This window comes from Nelumbo nucifera, chromosome 4 (genome assembly GCF_055504915.1).
Source record: "Nelumbo nucifera cultivar China Antique chromosome 4, China Antique-T2T, whole genome shotgun sequence".
Lineage (NCBI taxonomy): Eukaryota > Viridiplantae > Streptophyta > Magnoliopsida > Proteales > Nelumbonaceae > Nelumbo > Nelumbo nucifera.
The window spans coordinates 56,241,333-56,266,575 of record NC_142652.1 but is presented as its reverse complement, the minus strand read 5'-3'; the positions used below and the strand labels follow the sequence as shown (position 1 = coordinate 56,266,575).

General features: G+C 34.8%; 1 protein-coding gene across 5 annotated transcripts; it reads right to left on the bottom strand.

Moving 5' to 3' along the window:
- Positions 1-4,474: 4,474 nt before the first annotated feature.
- On the bottom strand, positions 4,475-14,593 carry LOC104610148 (pyruvate kinase, cytosolic isozyme). 5 transcript variants are annotated; one of them, XM_010276639.3, is made up of 4 exons: positions 14,454-14,593; positions 13,677-14,000; positions 6,039-6,500; positions 4,475-5,507 (listed from the first exon to the last, which is right to left on the bottom strand). In XM_010276639.3, the coding sequence occupies exons 2-4, from the start codon at positions 13,932-13,934 to the stop codon at positions 4,695-4,697; spliced, it is 1,533 nt and encodes a 510-aa protein (XP_010274941.1). In that variant the 5' UTR covers positions 13,935-14,000; positions 14,454-14,593; the 3' UTR covers positions 4,475-4,694. The 5 variants fall into 5 exon arrangements, with proteins under 5 accessions (XP_010274941.1, XP_010274944.1, XP_010274942.1 ...); XM_010276642.3 differs by having other exon boundaries at positions 14,459-14,576; XM_010276640.2 differs by having other exon boundaries at positions 14,231-14,484.
- Between the last annotated feature and the right edge of the window lie 10,650 nt (positions 14,594-25,243).

Sequence of the window (25,243 nt, the reverse complement as noted above, 5' to 3'; positions counted from 1 at the left end):
ACCTCATCCTAAGCACTCCAGAAACCTCATCCGTTCAGAACATGAACATTCGACTATAAATAGGTAATCTCCGCTCAAGGTAGAGGACTTTTGGACTTAGAATACCTCTGCTCTATCTTCTCTATTTGGACTAGCATTGTTCTCACTTGCTCGGTCGGACCTCCTACCTTTCCATTCAACTGACTTGAGCATTGGAGTACCTACCCAGGGAATAACTCTTCAGGCCTCTAACCTTTCCTCTTGGTTGCAGGTCCTAGTGCATGGCTTTGTCCTTCCACCTCGACTTCATCCAGTTGGCATGATTATTTGACTGTGTCCTCGGTTTGAAATACCTCTGGTCGGACAACATCAGATTTGTGTCGTCTATGGAAAGCGCACAAAAAGCCATTTCTCAAACCTCCTCCTAGGCACTCAAAACAACCATGCCTAATAACACGTCTGATCACTCTGGAGCCGATTTCCTGTCTTGGGGTTCCCGCTCTCATTCGCAACTCTCCACCTTGAGAGCCCCAATAGCAGACCACGGTCAACCCCGTGCAATTCCAAGTAATGCAACAGAAGGTCGACTGCATCCTTGCAATGATGGAGACACTAGGACAACCAACTCAAGCCCCTTGACCGTTCGCCCTACTACATAGGCGTTTACCATGGTTAATCCTCACACTAAGGACCCTAAAAAGTGCCACACAAACAAGCATAGGGCCCAGTCCGACCATGAGAAGCAGCAGCCATCTAGAAGACTAGACTCTCCAGTCCGGTCTCGTGCACATGACATCCACAGCAGGTCACATCATTCCACTCGAATATCGATGAAGGAATGGCTCGGTCAGCGTCTACCACAACCGCCAATCTCGATAGCCGAATCCAGTTTGGTATGAGATCGGCTTGCAATCCCAAAAGGAGAAAGGCCCATGGACGTGACCCTGACCAACAGAGGTGCTGAGATTAGGGAGTTGAGAGAACAGCTGGCCGAACTAGAATGCAACCAAGTAGGCAGAAGTATGGCTTCTCCAATGGCCCAGCCCACGGAACAACACCATGGCCAGCCCGCGAAGGAACTTGTCTTCGTCCAAGAGATCATGGACAAGCTCCCATCGACTGACTGGCGACCTCCTCAGTTCAAGAAGTACGACGAAGCCTCGAACCCCAATGATCACATCGAAGGGTTCAAGGTCGTGATGAGTTGCATGGCTCTTCCGAAGGTCTCATGTGCAAGGCCTTCGTCGCCACCCTCTACAGAGTCGCCAGGACTTGGTATGCCTCCCTTCCTCCGTAGTCCATATCCTCGTGGGAGCAGTTGGAGACGTAGTTCCTAGCGCAGTTCACCACAAGCCAAAGGCACTGGAAGATGTCGACCATCCTCATGCAAGTACGGCAAAGAAAAAGAGAAACTTTGAGGGAATACTTGGCGAGGTTCAATGTTGAGGCCCTCCAAGTCCAAGCTCTAAACTAGTTAGTGGCAGTGATAACAATCATGAATGGCCTACGCTCATCTATGTTCAACCTCTCGCTACAAAAGAACCCTCCCCTCAACCTGGCCGCACTCATGAAGTACGCACAAAAGTACATGAATGTCGAAAAGGCATGAAGACCAGCACGACCGGAAGCGCAAGTACCATGATGGCCGAAAATCGAAATGAGAAACTAGGAGGCCAGATTGCCAACCTGACCGCAAGACCACCAACGTTTTACAACTTCACCCCACTCAACACTCCACGGGCTCACATACCGATGCAAATCCGTGACCGCAAATTCATCAAGTGACCCGAAAAGATAAAAACCAAGACAAGTTCTATAGCTTCCATCACGACCAACTCTGTCGTCAATGGTTAACAGTCTTTAGTAAAATTCCAAATTAGAAAAGAGAGGGGGTTTGAAAACAATGGTTGAGTAAGATTGAAATGAAATATAAAGAGAATCTGTCGAGTTTTTTGGTAGATGTACATCTCAATAAAATTAGTTAAAGGCAAATCTGATAACTAAAAAAGAATAATGCATATTATCAATAATTTTGTATCTGAAAAATTAACAAAAGAGAACTTTTTACACATTTTTAAAATGTTAGGGAGGTTTTCAGAAAACGTAAAGGAGGGTTTTATAATTTTCCCAGTAAAATGACATTGAGGTGGATTAAGTTATCAATGGCCTACGAGAGTCATCAGTCCATAAAGATGGTCCATGTGCAGCTTTGCCTCATTCTCTCTCTCCACCGATTAACTCATAGAAAGCAGCCGTAGCACTCACTCCTTGAATCATCAAGAGATGCTTCTGTTATCACTGTAACAATGTAATTGTAATCTATATAAATGTTACTCTCTATCAATAACTGCGCATGCACGAACAAATCAAGTGTTTCCAAGTGTGCATAGCATTATTATTCGACTCTTGTAATTTTGATGGTTTTTAGGAAGGTTTTAAATTGAGTTTTTCATTTTTTCAATTCATCTTCACATAAAAAGATATACGAGAAGACATGCATTAATCAAATTATCTTCAGGCTATCAAGATCTTAATGCAAAATCTCACTATGTCTTTTGATATCTTTTAAAAAAGACTTGCCAAACGGCCTTTAAGTCTTTTTTTTAGCAATAAAACATCTTATTATATAATATCATATATATTCAAAGCACAAAACTATAGAGTTAGAGTTTCTTTAATTCTCTTAAGTAAAAAAACAGATTATTAATTATATAAATAAATAAAATAAAAATAAACAAGAAAATATTTATAAACCCTAAAAAAGCAAAAGGCAGAAAGTGACCCTAATCACATATTAAGATAAAGTGTGGAAATCAAATAACTAATTAAGGAAAGAAAAGAGAAGAAAACAGATATAATGTATTGTGAAGGATTTGTTGAACGGTGAAGAAAAGGGTTTCTTCATCTTTTTTCTAAATTTAGAAATATTTTCGTTAATAATATGCAAAAATAGTAAAATTATGCCTTCACAAGACTGGCAGATAATTATGTGAAAGTCAAAAAGAAATCAAAGGGGTCCTCTAGATAGCAGACCACGTGATCCTGCGGGCTGCAGTCGTTTAGCTCAATACAAAACCCAGGGGCCAGGCAAAGGATTGAATCAGGGACAGAGAGGACCCATAGCCATAACTATAACCATAACCGGCTTGGACTTTGGCGTCCACCATAACTTTCCATCTGCCATGTTCATATCTATCATTCAATGTACCTCACTTTAAAGATTAATTAGGAATTGGGGATAAAAATTTGGGGGAAGTACAAAAACACCATGCAGAATTCTGAATTCCAGCCCCCCCCCCCTACTACTAGCCCTCTACACCACATTCTGTTCGTAAATTTGGCATCAATTCACAGTTAGAATACATTCCCCCTGTACTTTGGGGTTAGAGAATTCTGATCTGGGCTGATTGGTACTTCTCCCTAAAAATTTACTTTATTTTTTTTCTTTTTGGTCAACAATTGCCCGAGTTATACAAGGACAGTGAATATCGAATCCAATCATGCAGCAAAAGTGTAATGTGTCAATGGGACCGGTTTCTAAAAATTGATTTGGATAGACCAATAAGATATATTGAATTGAATCAATCCAGATATATTGGATTGGATTTTGATGTAAGATAAGAATACGAGTGTCAATGCACTAGGTTTGGGTTGGAATCAATGCACATGGTTTTCAAAACCAGATTGGACCGGATGGTCAAATCAAAAAAATTGTTCCGTTTTACCTTAAAAACCGTTGATTTGGTCAGAAAACTGCTGACCTGGGTGGTTGAACCGTTCAACGGTTTGACCAGTTTTTATTTTTTTTCTAAATTTCTTTTTTGTTAAAACAGACTATCCATTTGATTCGAACGGTCAGACCATTCAACCCAGGAAACGGACCCCTAACCGATTAATTGTCTGATTCGGTTTTAAAAACCTTGATTAATTGGATTGGACCAAATTCAGTCCAATTTACATCCCTTTAGGGTTGAATGCCCACTTGAATATTCGAATCCCCTGGTTCATTTGTTTGTGTGGAGACTTCGTCTGAACTCTTAAGGTGCTGGGTTAATGTAGAAACTTCATACCTGTTCTCTGAGGAAGAAACAGAAGCGTTTGCGATCCTTTGGGCGTTGCAGTTTGCTCAAGAGTAGGACCTTGTTCGTGTCACTGTTGAGAGTAATATTGCTTAAACCTTGATAAATGTCTGTCGGTGAGTCATTTTATTGGAGGTTGCGGAAGGTTATCCTCTTCCTTTTCTGTGTGCAATTACTCCTATATTCCACGAGCAAATAATAGCCACTGACAGTCAGTTAATTAGCCAAGCAATAGTACCAGCTACTTATTAATAAGCACTCCCAAGCCGGGGCTAAAAAGTAGAAACCTCAATCTCAATCAAACCCTTATTCCTCTTCAGTATGGTATATGTGGTATTGTTAGCTGATGTTTGGTAAAAACTAAAAACCCAATTAATCATTCTAATCAGCACCACCTGACAAACAAAATCACATACTTGAATGATAATGTATCCAAGGAAGAATATCATATTACCAGAAAAGAAAAACCAAAGTATAAATCAAAAATATTCCCTGTAGGCTGCAGCCCACTTAGGCCAGGAAGAATTATAATAGCAGTTTTTTCAACAAAAACAAAAGGTACCATAAACTAAACAACTCTACATAATTGCTCTCCCAAAATTGAAGCAACAATATACTACGCCTTTGCCTTCCATTTTATTTCACAATGCATATCTTTATGACTGAGGCAGCTCCTATACGATGTAGTGCTACCACTGCCTCACCTGGCTTGCATAGCCCCCTCTGTATTGCTGACTTGAGTGCAGCTTCTAGGATCACCTCTGTGGACTCTGCATCAGTTGCCTTTGCAGATCCTTCAGCTAGTAGTGGGATCAAACCCCTGTATACCAAGCTATGCCTTGCTGGAGTCTCATCGCTGCATGTCCAGTCAAATGAATCTGTTGTCAGAACAGGGACCACAACAGAAAGGATTGGCACTGCAGGTCTGTACTTGGCTACCAACTTAGCTGTCGTCCCACCACGAGTCATCACAACAATAAGGGTTGCTTTGGCTTTGTTGGCTGTTCGGACTGCTGAGGAGGCAAGACTCTCCAGAGGGCTCATTGGTAGAGGTGCTAACCTAATCATTTCCTTGAAAATGGCACCATAATCGAGGGAGGACTCTGCCTCAACACATATACGGGCCATTATCTTCACAGCAAGCTCCGGGTAGGCTCCAGCTGCACTCTCACCGCTGAGCATGACGCAGTCAGTGCCATCAAGGACAGCATTGGCAACATCAGTGGCCTCTGCTCGAGTGGGACGGGGGGACTTGATCATGGATTCAAGCATTTGGGTGGCAGTAACCACGGGCTTGCCCACAAGGTTGCACTTGTAGATCATCATCTTCTGAGCAAGAAAGATCTTCTCGACTGGGATTTCCATTCCAAGATCACCACGAGCAACCATGAATGAATCAGTCTCACGCAGGATCTCGTCAAAGTTGACCACTCCCTCCTGGTTCTCAACCTTCAAAAGTTTAAAAGATAACCAGTTACTAGACGATAAACAAGACAAAGCATACTTCTTTTATAAATATCATTAGGAACAATGTAATAATGTTAATAAGAGGAAATCAAGGGAACCCTTCAGCACCAACAGCGAAATCTTCAGATGGTGTAAAACCCAATATTCGATATGTCCCACAACTCTTACATTTGAGAATTATAGGATTAGATGAAAATATCCTAACCATTAGACACTGGCGCTTTCTCTTTACTGGAAGAGATTTTCTCATCCATCCAGAAGAATGTGATATTGGAAGGGCAGCTCTTACCAAAATTGACGTTTTCATTTACATCCATCCAGAAGAATGTGACATTGGAAGGGCAGCTCTTACCAAAATTGACTTTTTCATTTACACTTCCTATGTAGGACAAAATGGATCTTGGCTAAGCCCCTAAGCCTGTATTTTCGTCCATTATGTAAAGGATACCTCAATATTTTATTATTCCAACTCAATCAAGCAGGATGATTTTGCACTCAGATAACTTGGCATACCTTTGACATAAGCTGTATGCGCTTGGCATGGGGTCCAAGAACCTGTCGGACATTGACAAGATCAGATCCCTTGCGCACAAATGACAAGGCAATCATATCTATCTTGTTGGGTACACCCCATCCCAATATGTCTTCCTTATCCTTCTCTGTAAGTGTGGGGAGATCAACCACGACACCAGGGAGATTGACATTCTTTCTCTCGCCTAACATGGCAGTATTCTCACAGCGGCATCTCACGGTTCCAGCAGCAGGGTCACAAGATAAGACATTAAGGGTGATGGTTCCATCTGCACATAGGATGATGTTACCAGGCTTCAAGTCCACAGCAAGCTTTTTGTAGCTCATAGAGATCATCTCTGTGTCCCCTTTGATGGTGTAGTCAGTAGTTACTGTAATTTCCTGACCCTCCTTGAGTTGAATAGGTTTTCCATCCTTTAGGAATCCAGTTCGGATTTCAGGTCCCTGCCAAAAAGAACAAAGAGGAAATGAGGTGCAAGGCAGAAATGCCAAGTAGCTCTTCAAGCAAAACACTTACCATTCATACCAATTTGTTTATGGTAAGATATAACAAGAATCAAACTGCAACTCAGAAGTAAATCTACGGTGGAAACTCGTGGAAACATTCAATTCTAGCATGGTTTAACCAGCTTGATTTTTGACATTGTCGAGTAAATTTTAAGTATAGAAGTAAAAAATGTAAAGAATTCCCGGTTCAATTGGTTTTCGCCAAAATCAATGGTTTCTCACAGGGTGGTTCATATTTGTAAACGAGAAAGGGTCTGGATCTTATAAACCAGTTCAATCAGCTGGTGTGGTCCAGTTGAATCCATGTTTTACCTTCAGATGCAAATAGAAAAGAAAAAACAAGATAAGGGGTTAACCACAATTTAGAGAGATTCATTGGAAGTCAGGGAACCAATAGGACTTTTAGTAGGGCCTGCAAGTGCCAGCAGTCTGTTAAAGAAAGTTTATTAGGAAATGTTTGGTGGTTGTAATGCTAAGTTTTTTGTTGTTTTCCTTTTTTTTTCTTTTGGATCAGCAACAATCAAATTTTATTAATAATGAAACATTATGGTGTATAAATATACAATTGTTTTGTAAGCTTTGCCCAATACATTTGATCCCTTCCAATCCCTTGCTTTGCTAAGTTATCGGCAAAGCTGTTTGCTGCCCTTTGTACCCATTGAAGCCTCACCTCCATACTTGTGTTTGGTACCATTGACACTTCTACTTGCAACATTTTAGGTTGGTCAATACAAATTTTATGAGAATATATTTTTTCTACCACAAATGCTTGGAATTTTTTTTATCAGCAACACAGAAAAGATTTCATTAATTAGAAAAACCAGGTTACAACAAGAAATTATCAATACAGCATTTGGTACTGTTGCTTCTTCATGAAATGTCAAATTTGATGTTTCTACTATAAATGCCAAAACCAATCAAATGCATATATTTTTTTAGCAGAAGTGGTTATCTGATGTGATGTGAAAAGATAATTTCTAAAAAATTTGTATTAATAAACCCCCAAACGTTTCTAGTACAAACAACAATAATGCCAAACACAACCTAAGTTGTATTGAAAATGCTGTACAACAATGTATTATTTTTTTTTTTTTTTGATAGGTAAGTGAAGTTCATTAAAATCAGAAAGACATCAATACAATCAGCCAGGGGAGAGGTGAGAGATTCACCTCAACCCACAGCAAAGAAGAAAGAGGAAAAATTACAACTGACCCCAGAAAAGCTGATCCCTATTACCCCCCTGCTTGGCTAGAAAGTCAGCCAATCCATTAGCCAACCTCCTCTGCCATTGAAACATCACTGATGGGTTAGTAGTGAGAGACTTGATCTTCTTCAGCTCATCCCTGAATTTCCAAATAACCGTCTCTGGGTTTTGTAACCAGCCCCCTACTATCTTGGAGTCCCCTTCCACAATTATCCTGTTCAAATTTAACCATCTTGCTATCTGCAAACTTTGGACAACTGCTAATATCTCGGCTCTTATTGAGTCACCCACACCACAACTACTGGTCCAGAAAACAGAGCTACTTCCATCAAAATTAAGCTTTAAGTATTTGTTCTCAAGAGGAATCCAAGAAACAGCAGTTATATTCCTTCTGGCTGAACTAGCAGCCACCTGGCCCCAATTCCTCCATACGTCATCAAAGGAAAAATGAGAAAATAAGTCCAAGGTTTTCACCCAATGTATCACCTTTACCACTATACACTCTTCCACTGTTTCTACACTTCTTTCCTTTTGGAAAAAGATCCTTGCATCCCTCTCCTCCCAAATAGTTCATAGTACTGCTGCCCTTGTGCATCTCCAAAGTACTCTTTCCCTCCTCTTAGGCCACTGAAACATGTTCAGATAAAACAAACCTCTCACCTCTAACGGCAGTGTCCACCAGTTTCCAAAGAAAGAGAAGAAACAATCCCAGATTTCTGCACCAGAAAGACAAGAGACCAATAAATGGAACCAATCCTCTCCATTAGCCTTGCACAAAAAAACCCAGTTAGGGGACAAGCAAAGATAAGGTCTCCTTTTTTGCAGATTATGCATAGTATTGATTCTCCAGTGAAACTCCTTGAAGGTACAGGGAGAACCTAGAAAGAACAAAGATAGATGAAAAAAGAGGCACAAGTGAAAAGTCCTCTAGCAACTGAGCCACCTCCCCAACTTCACTATCTCTCAAACCCCTTCTGATACCTAAGTCCCATTTGGGAGACAAAGGAACCAAAGGCTGGACAAGGAAACTAGAAATAGGCTTCTTTTTCAACAAAGAAATAGTACAATGAAGGGAAAAGATCTTTCAAAGCGCAATTACCATTCCAACTAGGGGTGTCAACGGAATTCGAAAATCTGATTTCGAATTCGATATTCGACATAATCGAATCGAATTTGGATAATTCGAATATCTAATAGGTCGAATTCGGATATCCTATTCTTACCGAATAGTTATTCGAATTCGAATTCGGATATGACCTGATTCGATTTGATAAATATCCGAATTTGACCGATTATTTAATTCTTATATAGAATATATAAAATATTTTATATAATATATATAATAATTAAGTTATATAAATAACTTATATATTTATATACTTTATATCAATAAAATATTTATTTTCTATATTTATTAATTATCTAAAATAATTAATTAATCGAATTCAAATCGAATCGAATCGAATATTCAAATATTTAATCGGATTTGAATTCGGATATTAATTTTCAATATTCATTAGATGTCGAATTGAATTCGGATATCGGATTCAAATTCGGATATTGCCTGATCCTATTCGAATTCGATCCGTTTACACCCCTAATTCCAACATCCTCCCAAAATAAAACAAAGTTCCCGTAGCAAACATCATACCTGACATGATTTAAGAAAAGAGGAAGAATGCTACCAATAGCTCTCCGAGGCAAAGCCAAAGTTGCCCTTTCAAAGATACTAGCACCCCAGCCATTTCCTAAAACACCGTAAATGCTAGCCACCCACAGCCTTTTCCCTTTAAAGCGGCCATCTCCACAACCACTTTCCCAACAGAGTTGTGTTTTTCTTTGCTAGATTCCCTATTCCTAGACTACCCACCTCCTTGCTTTTAGTCACAACTCCCCAATTTACCAAATGATCCTTCCTACTCTCTCCCGACTCCCACAAAAAGTCCCTCATCACCTTTTCTAACCTACATACCACCTTCTTGGGGATTCTAAACACAGAGAAAAAATATACTAGAAGGTTGGTTAGTGTTGACTTCATCAAAGTAATTCTACCTCCCAAAGAGAGAATGTTCCTCTTCCACACATCCAATCTCCCAAAGTAATTGAGTAACAATGTATTAATTTGTTACTCAATTCTTTGATTTTGAATTTTGAATATTTTATATTTTATGAATGTAAAAAAAAATATTATTTGTTCTATTAAAATGTGTAGTATTTAAAAAGCTTAGTCAAAATTTTTATCCCCATATCTTTTCTTATTCAACATAAATTGACATCAAAAGTAATATAAGCAAAAGATAACTATCTGGATGTAAATATGTTGCATCCATCAAAAACCAGTTTAACTAACCTTCTATACCAAAACCAAGTGATGCAAATGAGAGAACGATAAGGTCAAATGGTCAAGATAATGCTTTTGACCCCTAGTTGATCGAAGCACTCAAAACCACTGAAATTGTCAACCCACTTTACTTAGACAATGGGTCACAAGTTATAAATTACATTATATTCATAGTTTTCAAGGCAAATAGGCAATTTTGGGCGACACTGGGGGCGCCTAGTTGCCAAGGCAATAAAAATTTTATAATATAAAAACTAACTTTTGTCTAGTTCCCTAGTTTTATATACAATTCAGCGTGTATATTATTAATTGAAAAAATGGCAATTCTCTTTAGTAAGAACATTAAATTTCCTCTAAAAATGTGGAAAATCATCACATCTGAAGGATAAAAACCTTTTACATATACTGATTTCATTATTTTCAAAAATAATACTACTATAATAAGTATTTAAAAGAGCAATTTCATATCAATTAGGCAGCTAAATAAGGTTATTAACTTTATACAATAAATATTCAAGATGGAAAGCAAAATAAAAGAAACAAGGATGGAGTTTCTATTTTATTTAATTAGAGAGAGAAAATAGAAAAAAAAAGAACCTCCTTATAATTCTATTCCTTCTTTCCTCTTTCTTTCTTTTTCTCTCCTCAAAACCCTTTGATTTTTAAACTTCAATAACAAAACATTAAAACAAGGTATAATTGATATATATATATAACATATAATAAAATCTTTTAACACATACACTAATAAGATACAACAATATAAATGATATTATAAAAGGCACCCACCTTGTCACTTTTGTCGCCTAGGCGGGCACCTAGTTGTTAAAAGTCAAGGCGTTTGGGCAAGGCACCCAGCCAAGGGCACCTAGTCGCCTAGGCGATGCCTTGACAACTATGATTATATTATTTAATTTTATGTTTCAATTATTTTACTGCGAGAACTAGTTATTTTGGTAAAAAAATAAAAAAGAAAATTTTATTAATAAGAATATAAATGTACATCCAAGATGTGATGAGAAATCACCAAAAACAAATATACAAAAAAGAACAAAATTACAAAGAGATCACCTCCCATATTCTAAACTCTAAAGAAGACAAAAAGTTATTTCAAAGCCTTCCTTTGAAACACCTTCAAACTCTGTAAATATCAAGACCAAATCCCTAAATCTCTTTCCACTCAAGAAACAACTTGATCCCTATGCCTTTATTGGCGACCAAAGATCTATTTCTTTCCTTCCAAATCTCCTAGCAAAATAGAAAATAGCAAAAGGGATTGAACCATCAAACCGCTTGACTGGACGATGGGTAACAAGTTGCAAATTACATTATATTGATGGGAGCAGCCATATAATGTACCAAGTTTGGGTACCCCCATCGGAAGTTGGGCTGTAATAGTTAACATATCCTCGAAGAAAAAAAAAATAGAACTGTAGCAGTTTGGGTACCCCCATTGAAAGCTTTACTAAACTGAATTTTGATGGGAGCAACCAAGAAAATCCAAGATTGTCAAGGACTAGAGGACTTTTGAGAACTAAGGAGAACAATATCTTATCACTGTTTGAAGGCTCAGTGGGAGTAGGTGACTCAACAAGGTCTGAGTTGTTGGCTGCTATACAAGGAATTCAGATTGCCAACCAACTTGGGATAAAGAAACTACTGATTGAAGGGGACGCTAAGGTGATTGTGGGTTGGTTGCTGAACCCTGATTCAGTTACATGGAGCTATAGGAATCTTATGAAAAAATTTAAATGCTTAACAAGTCACATGACAATTAGAGTTCAATGGGTGAGCAGGTCAGCAAATGCTTACTTCCTTGCCAAACAAGGGGTATCCAGGGGTATCCAGGGAAGAGCTATTTTGGACAAGCTTGTAACTTTTCTCGTCTTTTTTTGTCTCTCTGTAATGTCTAGGAGAGGCTGCACCTCGTGCCTCTCCATGGGATGCCTGTAACAGCTTAGTCTATTTGATTAATGAAATTACCTTTCAATTATCAAAAAAGAATTACATTATACTTTTATTTTTAGGTTTAATTTTTTTTCAATTTTAGGTTTACTTTTTATTGTGACCACTGGTTTTCGGCTGCTTTTCACGCTCTAGATGGTGAAAATAAGAAATGATGGAGACCTAGCCCATCCACAAAAAAAAGGGAAGAGGTGCAAAAACCTTTAGAGGCCATAACTTTGTGATTTATGGTCATATTAGATTTTTTTTATTTAGTAACTTTTCACTATCTATGTGATGCAACTTGCAAAATGCCAAAGCTCAAAGGTGCCTTGGCACAGTTTTTTGGCCAAGAAATGCCTTTTCTGGCCTAAAATCTCAATTCATAGTTTTCTTAATTTATAAAATTAAAAATAAAATAAAAAATAAATTAAACCTATTTTTAAATAAAAAATCCAAAATACTGGTCAAGACATTAGCTCAGAATTGCTTGTTATAGAGAAAAATTCTAATAAAAAATGAGAATTGTTCGAACAGACTTAGACTAATTTTTGACATTTAACTTTAACCACTCAAATGGAAGATTAGATTCAGATCAATCAGTGACAAATGTCACCCTCTGAGGTAGTATGAGAACCATATAACCAAGGCACAAAATACCATAGAAATCATATTCAATTCATTCAATTCTCTAATTCAAATAAATTAATCCATGTACATACTTATACATAGCGAGAACCTTCTTGTTAGTAAAGAAAACTATCACTTAATGGCTACTCAGAGAAACTTAAACTACTTCTTTTATTGGTAAGAAACTCAAATTAACTATCCTTAAGTTGGTCGTCCAAAAAAACATTCCCATGTTTCTTGTTAGAAAACTACACCGCAGTGTTTCACATTTCCATATTTCTCGTTCTCCAATTCCAAAAATCACTAACAGCTGAGAATTCTCAAATAACCACTTAACCAATACGTAATGTTAGTTATTTGGTTTCAAGATATAATCTGGACTTGAATTTGGATAGCATCTTAGGCATATAACATGGGTCTCAACAAAACAAACGGTTTAAGATTTAGTTCCAGTTTAGCTATTCTTTTCCTAATATTCGACAGTTCAACAAAACCAACTCTGAAGTCTGAAGAAAGGTAAGGAAAGACAAAACAAGGCAATAAACTTTATAGATGAAGAAGGGAAAAGAGAATAAAAGCAATAATATTTCTTAGGCATAATCTAATCTAACTAAAGAAGTATATAATAAACTCCATGAAGATCACTAATAGCACACAAACAGAATTTATCAGAATTCCTATGTTATGCCGACCCCAGCATCAAGCATGACAGCACATTATATAACTCAGTTATAGCTTTTCTTCTAGAACTGTTCTGCGTTAAAAAAAATCTGAAGAAAGTTTTCATAAATACCCAAATTAAACAGACAAACATTCTTAGCTGCATTTCAACTGCAGCCTTTCTCTTTCATCAGTCAATTATACGTTTACCCCAACACTATCTGGTAACAAATCAACCACATTTCATGGAAAATAACCACAGAACCATAAAAATTCATTAAAAATAATTTTAAAAAAAAATCAAATTTCCGAGCTAAAAGACTTGCAAACCCACCTTAGTGTCAAGCATGACAGCACACAAGATCTGAGTGTTCTGCATAGCGGTCCTGAGATTGTTCAATGTCTCCTGATGATATTCATGGGTCCCGTGCGAGAAATTGAACCTGGCAACATTCATTCCGGCTCTGAGAAGCTTCTCGATCATATGCACGGATCGAGAAGCCGGACCCAGCGTACACACGATCTTCGTCTTGGGGATTCGGCCATCATTGGGCAGTTCTTTCAAGATCCCCTCGATGTCGATGTTCGCCATTACTCAACAAAGAAAAAGGCACTTGATTCTCGAACGACAACCCGAGAAGCCCTCCTGCTCCAACAACTGAAAATCGTAACAAAAAGAAAAACGTTAAACAGAATCTCAGAGGAAATGTCAAACAATTGAAAACAGCTGATAAACTCTCACCCAAAATCAAAGCTGGAAACTGAGGAGACCTCAAAAAAGAAAACCCCCAGAAAAATGGCGGGATAGACAATATAAAAAACCCTTGATCGAGCAACTAAAAGTCAACAGAAACGAAGAAAAATGGTGGGAGAAAGTTGGAAACTTGCCAGGACCGGCGAGTACCAACAGATATTGCAGATTTCTAGAAAGGAATTGAGTTCTCCAAGTCTCAGATCAAGGAAGAATGCGTCGAAACGAAAGTGTTAAATTCTTAAATTTGTTTGACGCAATATTATACCACTATTTTGAAGCTCGAGAAGTCAAAGCCAGATACAAATCAGCAGCAGAAACGAGCCCACTGAACTAAAGAAACCAACCCACCCTTCTTACCTCACCTTTCCCTTCACCACCACACCATGACGAGCGCTACACCACGAGTCCACGACCACCTAGGCACCTACCTCCTCTCTCTCTCCCCCCTTCCAACCGATATATGTACGGTAAGTGGTAAATAGGTTAGAGAGCGAGCGTATTCTGCCACGTGGAAAAACGTGAGAATTGCTGAAGGGAAAAGCTGCGGGGTATTTAACAAAGCGGGAGTTACTACAAGCGAGGAGAGTGAGAATGCCTTTCACGTGGAGGTGGAAGGAAGGAATATCTCAGTATCCCAATTCTTGGATCCCGAATCCCGCGTTACAAATATCAAAAAGGTTTTGACTTTGGATTCCGCTTTCAAAGAATTCAAAATCTGCGTGCAACTTGATTAAGATGTTTCTTTCTGTGGGGGCCGAAATCCGTCTGCTAGCAATTACCACGGCATGTAACCTTTTTCCTTTATTGTTTACACCAGCGGGCCCGTGCGATGTACGAGAAAATGTGAAACATTTAAGGGAAAAGTACGAAAACACACGATGCAGAATTCTGAATTCCAGTATCTTATAAGTAGTCCTCTCCCCCTATAAACCACATCCTGCCATGAATTTGGCATCAATTCAAGGTCAAGATGCATTCCCCCTTTACTTTGGGCCTAGTAAATTTTGATCTGGCTGATTGGTACTTCTCCCAAGATTTAATAGTTTTATTTATTATTTATATTAAATTAATAAAAAAAATATTATTAATTAATTAAAATTAATTTGTAGTAATCTTAATAATAATTATTATTATTATTCTTATTATTTTTAAATGAAATTTTGATTAACTTTAAATAAATAAAATTACAAAAGTTAATATTTTTATTAATTTCACTAATAATTAACAATTATATAGGAATGACAACGAGGTGGGTTCAGGGTAGGGAGGGCATCTCATCCCTGTCCCTACCCCATAGTCAAAACACTCTACCCCATCCCCGCCCTGCCCTCAATGTCAGGCCAGTTTGGAGTAAGGCAACCACTCCTCAATGTCAGGCGAGTTTAGGGGCAAGGCACCCCACTCATCAAGGATAAGGAATCCTCAAATTTCCCTATCCTGTCCCCAATATTGGATGAGTTCAAGTAGTGGTGTAAATCGGGTCGTGCTAGGCTACCACGACACAACCCACATGTGGCCCATACAATGTGTGGGCTATGTCGTGCTGGCCCATGGGGTGTCCTAGGTCGTACCTCCCTCCCTTGGGATAATTTGGGGGGTCAGTTCGGCATGGCCCACACAGGCCCGTGTCGTGTCGTGGGTTAGGCTGGTTCATGAGATAAGCCTTGGACCAAGCCAAACCGCAAACTAGGCCAAGCTATGAGAGGTCCATTTAAAAAAAAATGAAAAAGAAGTTTAAATTTTTATTTCATATGATTTTTAATGTATACAATTGTTTATATATACAATTAGACCTATTCATGGGCCAGGTAGCCTGACGGTTCAACCTAACCCTGTTATTTTTCAAGCTTGGACAAAATTTCAAGCCCATGGGCTCAAGCTCGAGCTTTCTCAAATAAGCCTGGCATGACACTATTACATATATAAAAAAATACTTATGTTATATATAATAAATAATATATATATATGCTTCTTAAATTATTAATAAATATCGGTTTACTATTAGATAATACAAATTAGTTTATTAAATTATTAAATTATTACTAAATTAATATAATATTAGTTTACAAAAGTATACTAAAAATAAGACATTTTGGTGTACAGATTAGGCTTTCGGCTCAAGCTCGAGCTTCGGGCTTTATATAAGGGTTGGGTTTCGACACAAGCTCGAGCTTGAGCTCGGACTTGCACATTTTTTGTTGATAAAGAGGCCCGTGTTAATTATAAAAGTATGGGTTTTTACAAATTAAAATTTTTATTTAATTGTAGTTTAGTATAAATATATATAACATTTATATATATATATATATATATATATATCAAAATAAAATTTATTATTTAAATATTATATAATAATATTTACCAGATATGCATGGTGCATCTGCTAAAACCATGCCCACACATTTGAGTTATTTAGCTTGGGCCCTATCCACTAAAACCATCATTGGACTCCAAAAGTTTGTTAGCCAATTAGACTTTGAATCTCATTATCCCTGAAAATGTGTGGGCATGGTGCATCTCAGCTAGACCTAACTCAAAAGAAAATAATTGCTTAATCCTACAAATTTATAGATCTAATAGTTACTTGAGTGATAAACGATTTGTTACTTTTTAGTTATTATTAAAATATTGTAATTATTAAATTACTATATTTATTTAAAATACATTAATTTCAAGAATTAACATATTTTCACAAATATTGCTAATTTATTGGCTAAAACTAATTAAATGTAATTTTAAGGTAATTAAATATAATTTTCTACTATTTATAGCTTAAATTATAATTATTATTAACTAGAGTTTAAAAATAATTATTATTAATAATTAAAATGCGTTATTTTTTCATTATTATTTGGTATTTTTTGCAATAAAATACAAATAATTTAAATTTTTAAATTATTTTTAGTATTTTAATTAAGCTTTAGGTTTTTCAGAATTTTTGGTATTTTTTCATTATTACTCAATAATTTTTGCATATGAATATTTTTCAATAATTTTCATATTTTATTTTTGCATATTAGTCACTACAAAATTAATTTGCATTTGCTTTTAGTAAAAATAAATTAAATAACTAAATAAATACCATAGTTAATAAAAATACAACTAATTTGCAATATTTTTCAAGAATTTCTAGCTTGGGTATTTTATAATAATTTTTGGTATTTTTTAATAATAAAATATTATTAATTGTACTTTTTAATTATTTTCAATAAATACCCTTATAAATATAAAATATTTTTATTATTTTAATTATGTTAGGTTTTTCATAATTTTCATGATTTTTAATTAATTGTTGGTACTTTTTCATTATTATTTAGTAATTTTTGCATATGAGTAATTTTACAATAAAATACTGTTAATAAAACATGTTCTACATTTTAAATTTGCATTAATTTTTATCATTTGTAATGATTTCATTATGTACAATAAAGGTCTCAACTCATAAAAATTATTAATTAATTAAAAATGCATTAATACAAAGTTATCTAATAATATTATTAAAACTATCAATTAATATTTTTATATTTTTAATTAATTATTGATATTTTTCATTATTATTCAGTAATTTTTGCAATAAAATACTATCAATAAAATGGGTTCTACATTTAAAACTTTCATTAATTTTTTTCATTTTTAATGAGTTCATTATGCACAATAAAGGTCTCAACTCATAAGTTATCTAATAATATTATTAAAAGTTTAAAAGTATCAATTAATATTTTTTATATTTAAATTTCTTATTTTATTAGTGCTTATTAAGTTTGATTTTTAAGTGGAATTTAAACACATTTTTAATATTTATTAAGTTTTGTTAATATTTATTTTGAGTGAAAATTTAGTGGATTTTTAAATTAATAACTTTTTGATTGTTTAACATCAACTATTTATATTATTTGATTTATATTATTACTATTTTCTCTCGCTCTCTCTTTTAAATGTAATAGTAGCATGCATTAAAATAAGAGGCCTTGGAAAACCCAAATGTCTCTCTCTCTCTCTTAAATGTCTTTTTTAAACGTAATAATGACATGCATTAAAATAATAAGGCTTGGAAAACCCAAAGGTCTATCTCTAATAGTGTGCAATTTTATTAATCTAATCAAAAGCAATGATTATTGTTTTATATTTTCAAAACAAAATAAAATAAGAGAAAATGCAAATGGAAAAAATAGATAAATAACTTCTCTCAAAGGAGAGACATGTTGACATGGAATATATATATATATATATAGAGAGAGAGAGAGAGAGAGAGAGAGAGAGAGAGATCTGCACCCAACAACGCTCTCAACTACGTTTGTTTGGAGTGTAAATCTCTATTAGTGGAGTTTTACACGAACCGCTTGAAAAAAAATAAACCGTTGAAAAAAAGTGAGTATTGAAAAATGTGTAAAACTTCATTATAAGTGACATTTTACATGGATTTATGATGTAAGCCAAACCTCCACCCAAATGCCTTTAAAACCAAACTGTTGATGACATTTTTCACTATATCCAAATGCCAATAAAACCTAACAGATGGTGTTGTTTTACACCACAAATAAGCACAACCTAAACTATAGAAGATGTTAATTTACGAGTGCAACAACTTGTTGGTGAGAGCATTAGGTTGGTAGCATATCCCCAACCCCCAATTTTAGAATTTAATTATGCCTCATTTTCTTAGAGTCTGGATTTGCTCCTCATATAGCGCACCTCACAGCATGTCTTGGCCGCACATCAAGAACATCTCCCATACTTGTATTTATTATTCATGGGGAGATGTTCCCAATACATGGTGGGATGTGGCTAGGAGATTGGTATGAGGTGTACTCTACAAGCAGATCCCAATTTGTTTTCTTAAGAGAACAAATAAATTTTGTACCCACATTTTATATTATCATGGGGCCATATATACAGTCCATCGTATGTTTGATGGGGACAATCTGGTGGGTCTTTTTTCTCAGTTGTTCGGAGAGCTAGGAATAACCAATCAAGGTGGGGAGGTTCGAAGTTTCCACATGATATATATCAGTGGGTGTCGGTTCAAAATTTTTAAAATTTCCACACGATACTTATCAATGGGTGTTTGATACAATGATTAAAATATTGGTATCGGGTATCATATTGGACAATTTGAATATGGATGCAAACAAAGATGCGCTTTGGAAATGAATAGATATGGATGTAAAATATGGAAACACTTAGATATACTAAGAAAATAAATATAAATTCCACAAATATATTACTAACACTAAGTTTAATGTTAAAATAACTACAAATAATGTATAAATACATAGGAATTGTATATTTTAATTATGTATGAAGAAATATATTGCAATTTCAATATATGTACAAGTCATTCTTATTTTATTTTTTAAAGACCAAGACACAAAACATATGCAACGATTATATTTAAATTATTATATCATTTTTTCTATTTTACTATTTATAATTTTTAACATTAACAAAAATGTCAACTAAAAAATCAATTCTCAAATGTTTGATAAACAATATTTTAATTTTTTGTAATGTAAATTAAAATATTAATTAATAATATATAAAAATATATAATCCTAACTTAAAATATATTAAATCAGATGGCATATGATGTTGTAAAACAATGGGTTTAATCAATAAAAAAAAAGGAAAAAATAAATCTGAAGTAGTGAAAAGAAGAAGAAGAAGAAGAAGAAGAAGAGAAAAGATGAATGAAAGTAATTTTGGGAAGAAGAGTTCATAGCTCTCCCAGCCTTCTTTTCTATTTTATTTGATCTATAATAATTAAAAGCAAGTTTATATAATTGCCCCTAGTAAGGTGGTCGTTAACAAGAATAAGAGAATAAATGAGATAATCATAAAAAGGGGGCCTAAGGCCCATAATAACCAAAGCCCATATTGATAACAAATAAAAAGAAATAAACAAAGGGCCTACGAGAAAGTTGTCCGCCCCAATATCTCAACACTCCTCATCAAGCTGAGCATGGATATTGATCATGCCCAACTTACTTATATAGTTTTGTAACTTAGCCTTAAGAACTCCCTTAGTAATAATATCTGCCAATTGTTATCACACAATAAATGGTAGATAGATTTCTCTAGATGTTATTCTCTCCCATATAAAATGTCTATCTACTTCAATATGTTTGGGTTTGTTATACTGAATGAGGTTGTGAGTTATACTGATAGCAACCAAGGTTTAAAAATAGATACTGGGCATATCGTATCGTATCTTTGAAAAATAGATATGGGATACACATGGAAATTAGACATTTTGTCTTTTTTCATGCCTATCGGTGGCATATCAAAGTGTATCGATAGTGTATCGATGAAAAATATATGGCCAAAAACTAAAAAAGATAGGGGGAAGCAAACTTCTTTTCCCTGAAATAAGGCTTATTTCACCCCCCAAATGACTCTAGAACTCCAAACTTCATTCCTAGAGTGCTAAATTTGCAAAAGTATGCAAGAAACAAGTGTAAATCATTAATTTTTTTAAGATTTTTCAAATTTTGAAAAAAATAGGGCAAAATAAGTTTTTTATTTCAATTTTTTATAATATCTTGTGATTTTTTTTTCTCTTGAATGTTTAAATTTATATTTATCTACATTTCTTACATTCAAAATCACAATTTTGTTGTGTTATCGGTGAGATTTATGGAAATTTCATGAAGATATTTGGGAAAAATATAAATTAACAAAAAATTTGAAAATGTAACTTTTCTCTACCTATTAAGACTAAATATGTTTTAGATTTATGGATTTATCTATCATATCCATAGAGCAATTGAAATTTCTTCTTTAATATTTTTTGAAATTAAAAATAAATAATAATTAATTATATTTTATCATTTGATTACAACAATTGAATATATTATAATTCTATGGATGATCTATCATATTCATAGACCAAATTAAATTTCTTATTTAATAATTATTTTTTTATTTTATATTTTTATAATTAAAAATAATTAATTTATTTATTTTGTTATTTGATCACAATAATTGAATATATTATAATTCTATGGATGATCTACCATATCCACAAAGAAATTGAAATTTCTTCTTTAATAACTATTTTTTGAATATATTATATAATGTTTATTTATTTTTTATACTTTTTGGAAATGAACAATAAATAATTATTAATTATATTTTCACATAAAAATTGTGCCAATGCATGTTTTATGGTTGGATAGGAGAGTTGGGGTTTTTCCATCCCATAAAACACTAAAACTTGAGAATTATAATTTATAAATTATAGTTAAGCATAAGGTTTTTAATGAAATTATAATTAGCTATAATATATTTCTTCATGAACCATTAAAATATATTAATTTAATGTATATATACCACATTGAGGTCTTATATTTAGTGTTGTTGATGTATTTTTATGATTTATTAAAGTATTTATAGTGTTTCCAAGTGTATCTATGTGTATCTAATTAGTTTTTCTCCGATACGCATAACGTTTCTAAGGCGTATCCCGATACGTCTATTAAAATTGCCTTTACAATACACTTGGCGTTTCCGATATTTGAACCTTAATAGCAACCTGGTTATCACAATACAACATCATTGGTTTGTCATAACTAATACCCAACTTTCCTAGCAATGATATAAGCCATAACAATTTTGACACCCATGAGCCATTGCTTTATGTTATGCTTCTACTGAAGATCTTGTCAAAACACTTATTTCTTACTTCTCTAAGAAACTAAATTACTAGCAACGAGGGTACAACATCTAGGCATAGACCTCCTGTCATCAATGCTTCCTGCCCAATCTACATCTGTATATGCCTCTATCCTCTTATGTCCATGGTTAACAAATAGAAGACCTTTCCCTAGAGATCCCTTCAAATATCATAATATCCTTTCAGCAATAAATAAATGTGTCTTTAGGAGCATGCATGAATTGGCTGATTACACTCATTGCATAAGATATATTAGGTTGTGTCATACATAGGTATAACAACTTCCCCACAAGCCTCTGAAACACTCCCCTATTAGCCAATAACTCCCCATCGATGGTAGATAAATTATGGTTTGCATTAATAGGTATTGGAACAAATTTACCTGTCTCAATTAATAAATCCAACACATATTTTGGAACAGGTTTGCATCAATAGATAACTTATGGAGGCTAAAAGGGAGTAATAAGAGGGAGATATCAAGCCATAAGAAATGTGTTTAGAAATTCAATGTGCAATACATTTCCATTTACCTTTTTGTATGGCAATGGTAAGGTCAATGTCTGGTATAATGGGTGAAGGCAAATTAGAAGATGTTGGATCCACTCCTCTTATATGATGGGAGGTCCAAGAGGCTCTTGTGATGGAGGGGGAACAACCTATCCATATCTATATTGAAGATAAATCCTCCACAGGTGGGTGGTAGGCAAAGGAAGACTAGTAGGAGGAACAATAAAACTAGGAATAGCTGATGACTCACCAGAGATGTCACCAAAGACAAGAGTTGGGAGAGAAATATCAAAAAAAAAAAAAACAGACTTTTCCCCCATGGGAAAGAACTTGATAAAAAGGAGACGACTCATAAATGTGACACCCATGGAAACAAACTAGGTGCCACTAAGAGAATCATAGCAACACTAACCCCTTTGTGTGGAGGCATACCCAAGAAAGATTCATTTCCTGGCCTTTCATTCAAGTTTGTGCCTTTGTGAACTGGGGATATGTACATATCAAATACACAACCAAACACTCTGATAGGTATAGAGAATATATCCTCGTTAGGGAAGAAAAGACTAAAAGGGGAATTGAACCCAAGGAACCATGAAGGTAAACGATTAATCAAATAAGTTTTGGTAAGAAAAATGTTTCCCTAATATTTTATAGGAACATGGGAGGCAAACAAAATGCTTCTAGAAATTTCAGAAACATGTCAATTTCTCCTTTTAACTACTCCATTTTGTTGAGGGTGCAAGGACAAGAGCTTTGATGAATAACTCTAAAGTCAGCAATATATGTAGAAAGATCATTATCAAAGTACTCCTTAGCATTATCAGATCAGAATACTTTGATATGAGTTTTAAACTAAGTGAGAACAAGTTCATGAAATTGCCTTATTAATTTTGGAACCCCATCATGAGAATGCATCAAATAAATTCATGTATATCTGGAAAATTCATCAATGAACAAAATGAAGTATTTATAACCTCCAATAGGAAGGCATATTATACGACCCACACACATCAAAATGCACATTATCAAAAGGAAATTTGAATCTTTTATTTCTTAAGAGATAAGAATTTCTACAATGCTTTGATAAGTGACATGACTCACATTGTATACTAGAACACTTTTGCACAACTCGGGAAATAAAAGATGCGAAGAAGAAAATGACAAATGATCCAAATGAAAATGACATAACATACTTTTATGAAAAGACTTAGACATGGTTGACTCTAAGGCCACCCTTTGTGATGATAATTGGTTCTTCTTAGGCATGTCAATCAAGTGTATCATGTTCATCTCATTGCCACTTTCAGTCACTTTCTGAGACTTCACGACCTAGAAAACAAAATTTGTGGGAAAGTAGGTTATGCAACAATTCAATGATTTAATTAAACTACTAACAAAAAAGGAAGGTTAGTATTAAGTTTAGGTACATGGAGGACAAAAAGTAGGGTAGGGTCTTGGTGGCTTTAATGTCTCATTTTTCAAAAATAGGAGCAAGAGAGCCATCAACAAGGGAAGTTTTATCTCGGGTAGGTAAAAGTTGGTAGAAAAAAAGTTAAGTATACTAGTCATGTGATCAGATGAACTTGAACCAATAATCCAAGAGATACACCAATTACCTGAAAAATGATGCTTGATTAGCAATGGCACGAGTCCTTGAGTGGGCAAAGGCTATAGATTTGAATTACCTATAGAGGTGGAGCTAACTTCCCTTTCCAAGTGATTCTGAAGCTTCCCATATTTTTCAAATTCAACTCTCACAACTGTTAATTGCTCCATAGTGGACTTCTCTTCATTAGACCTCTTCTCATTATCTAGTACATTGGATGCATTAGCATTTTCACCCTTCTTGTTATTTTTTAACCTATCCAGCATCAAATGAGGATACAGTTTCTAGAAGGTTTCTCTAATATGCTTAGGTTTCTTGTAGTAATTAAATTTAATTGTGTTCTTCTTATCATCACTACCCTTTGTTGTAATTACCTATCCATCCTTCCCTTAGTGTAAGGGAACTCCCAAATAGGTACAAGGAAGTTGTTGTTTGTCAAATCCGAGAGCCATTTTAATCATGTTACATCAAGTCTTAGAAGCTTTAGCAAAGATATAGAAACAACTTTTTTTATTATAGAAATAGAGCCATTATACAAGATGATCGTATCATCTCCATACAAGCAATGAGAGATAGAGGGACAATCTCTCGATGCATGATAAACAACTCTGAATTATGAAAGAACAACTTAGATAAACCTCTACTTAAGACCTTTTCAATAATGATAAAGAGGTAGGGGAATAAGGGACCTCCCTGTCGAAGACCTTTGGATAACATAAAATAACCATACAAAGTTCCTTTGTTTTTAATAGAAAACTAGTAGTTGCAAAAAACTTTACAAATTAAAGCAATCCAATCATCAAAAAAGATAAATTTTGGTAAAACCAAAAAGAGGAAGTCCTAATCAATCCTTTTTCAACATGTCCAGTTTAATGATCACTTTGTTTCCTCTAATTTTATGGTAAATCTCCTGAGTTAACTCCTGGGCTAGATTGATATTATCAAGGACATTTTGCCCCTTAATAAAATTGACCTGTTGAAGAGAAATTAATTTCACCAAAAGACTACTAAGTTGATCCACCAATATTTTGGAAATAATTTTGTAGGAAAAATTACAAACACTAATTGGTCTACAATTAGCAAAGCTTTATGGACTCTAGCATTTAGAAATTAAAGAAATGTAAGCAAAAGTGTAGCTCAAAGGAAGATCCATACCATTAAAGAATTCCCAGACAACAATCTTGGTGTCCTCACAAATAATATCCAAGCACGAGGTATAGAAATAACCAGTGAAACCATCGAGGCTAAGAGCTCTGTCCTTACAAAGAGAAAAAACTTTTGATTTAATCTATTTTGTAGTTAAAGGGAGGATGAGCTACAAATTTTCTGAGTCTATAATAATAGGAAGAATAACATTCACAA

Excerpts from the sequence above, each read along its gene's own strand:
- LOC104610148 (XM_010276639.3), bottom strand. The coding sequence starts at position 13,934 with ATGGCGAACATCGACATCGAGGGGATCTTGAAAGAACTGCCCAATGAT. Across the intron at positions 6,501-13,676 it reads CTGTCATGCTTGACACTAAG|GGACCTGAAATCCGAACTGG; the intron begins GTGGGTTTGCAA and ends TCTTTTTGGCAG. Across the intron at positions 5,508-6,038 it reads GCATACAGCTTATGTCAAAG|GTTGAGAACCAGGAGGGAGT; the intron begins GTATGCCAAGTT and ends AAACTTTTGAAG.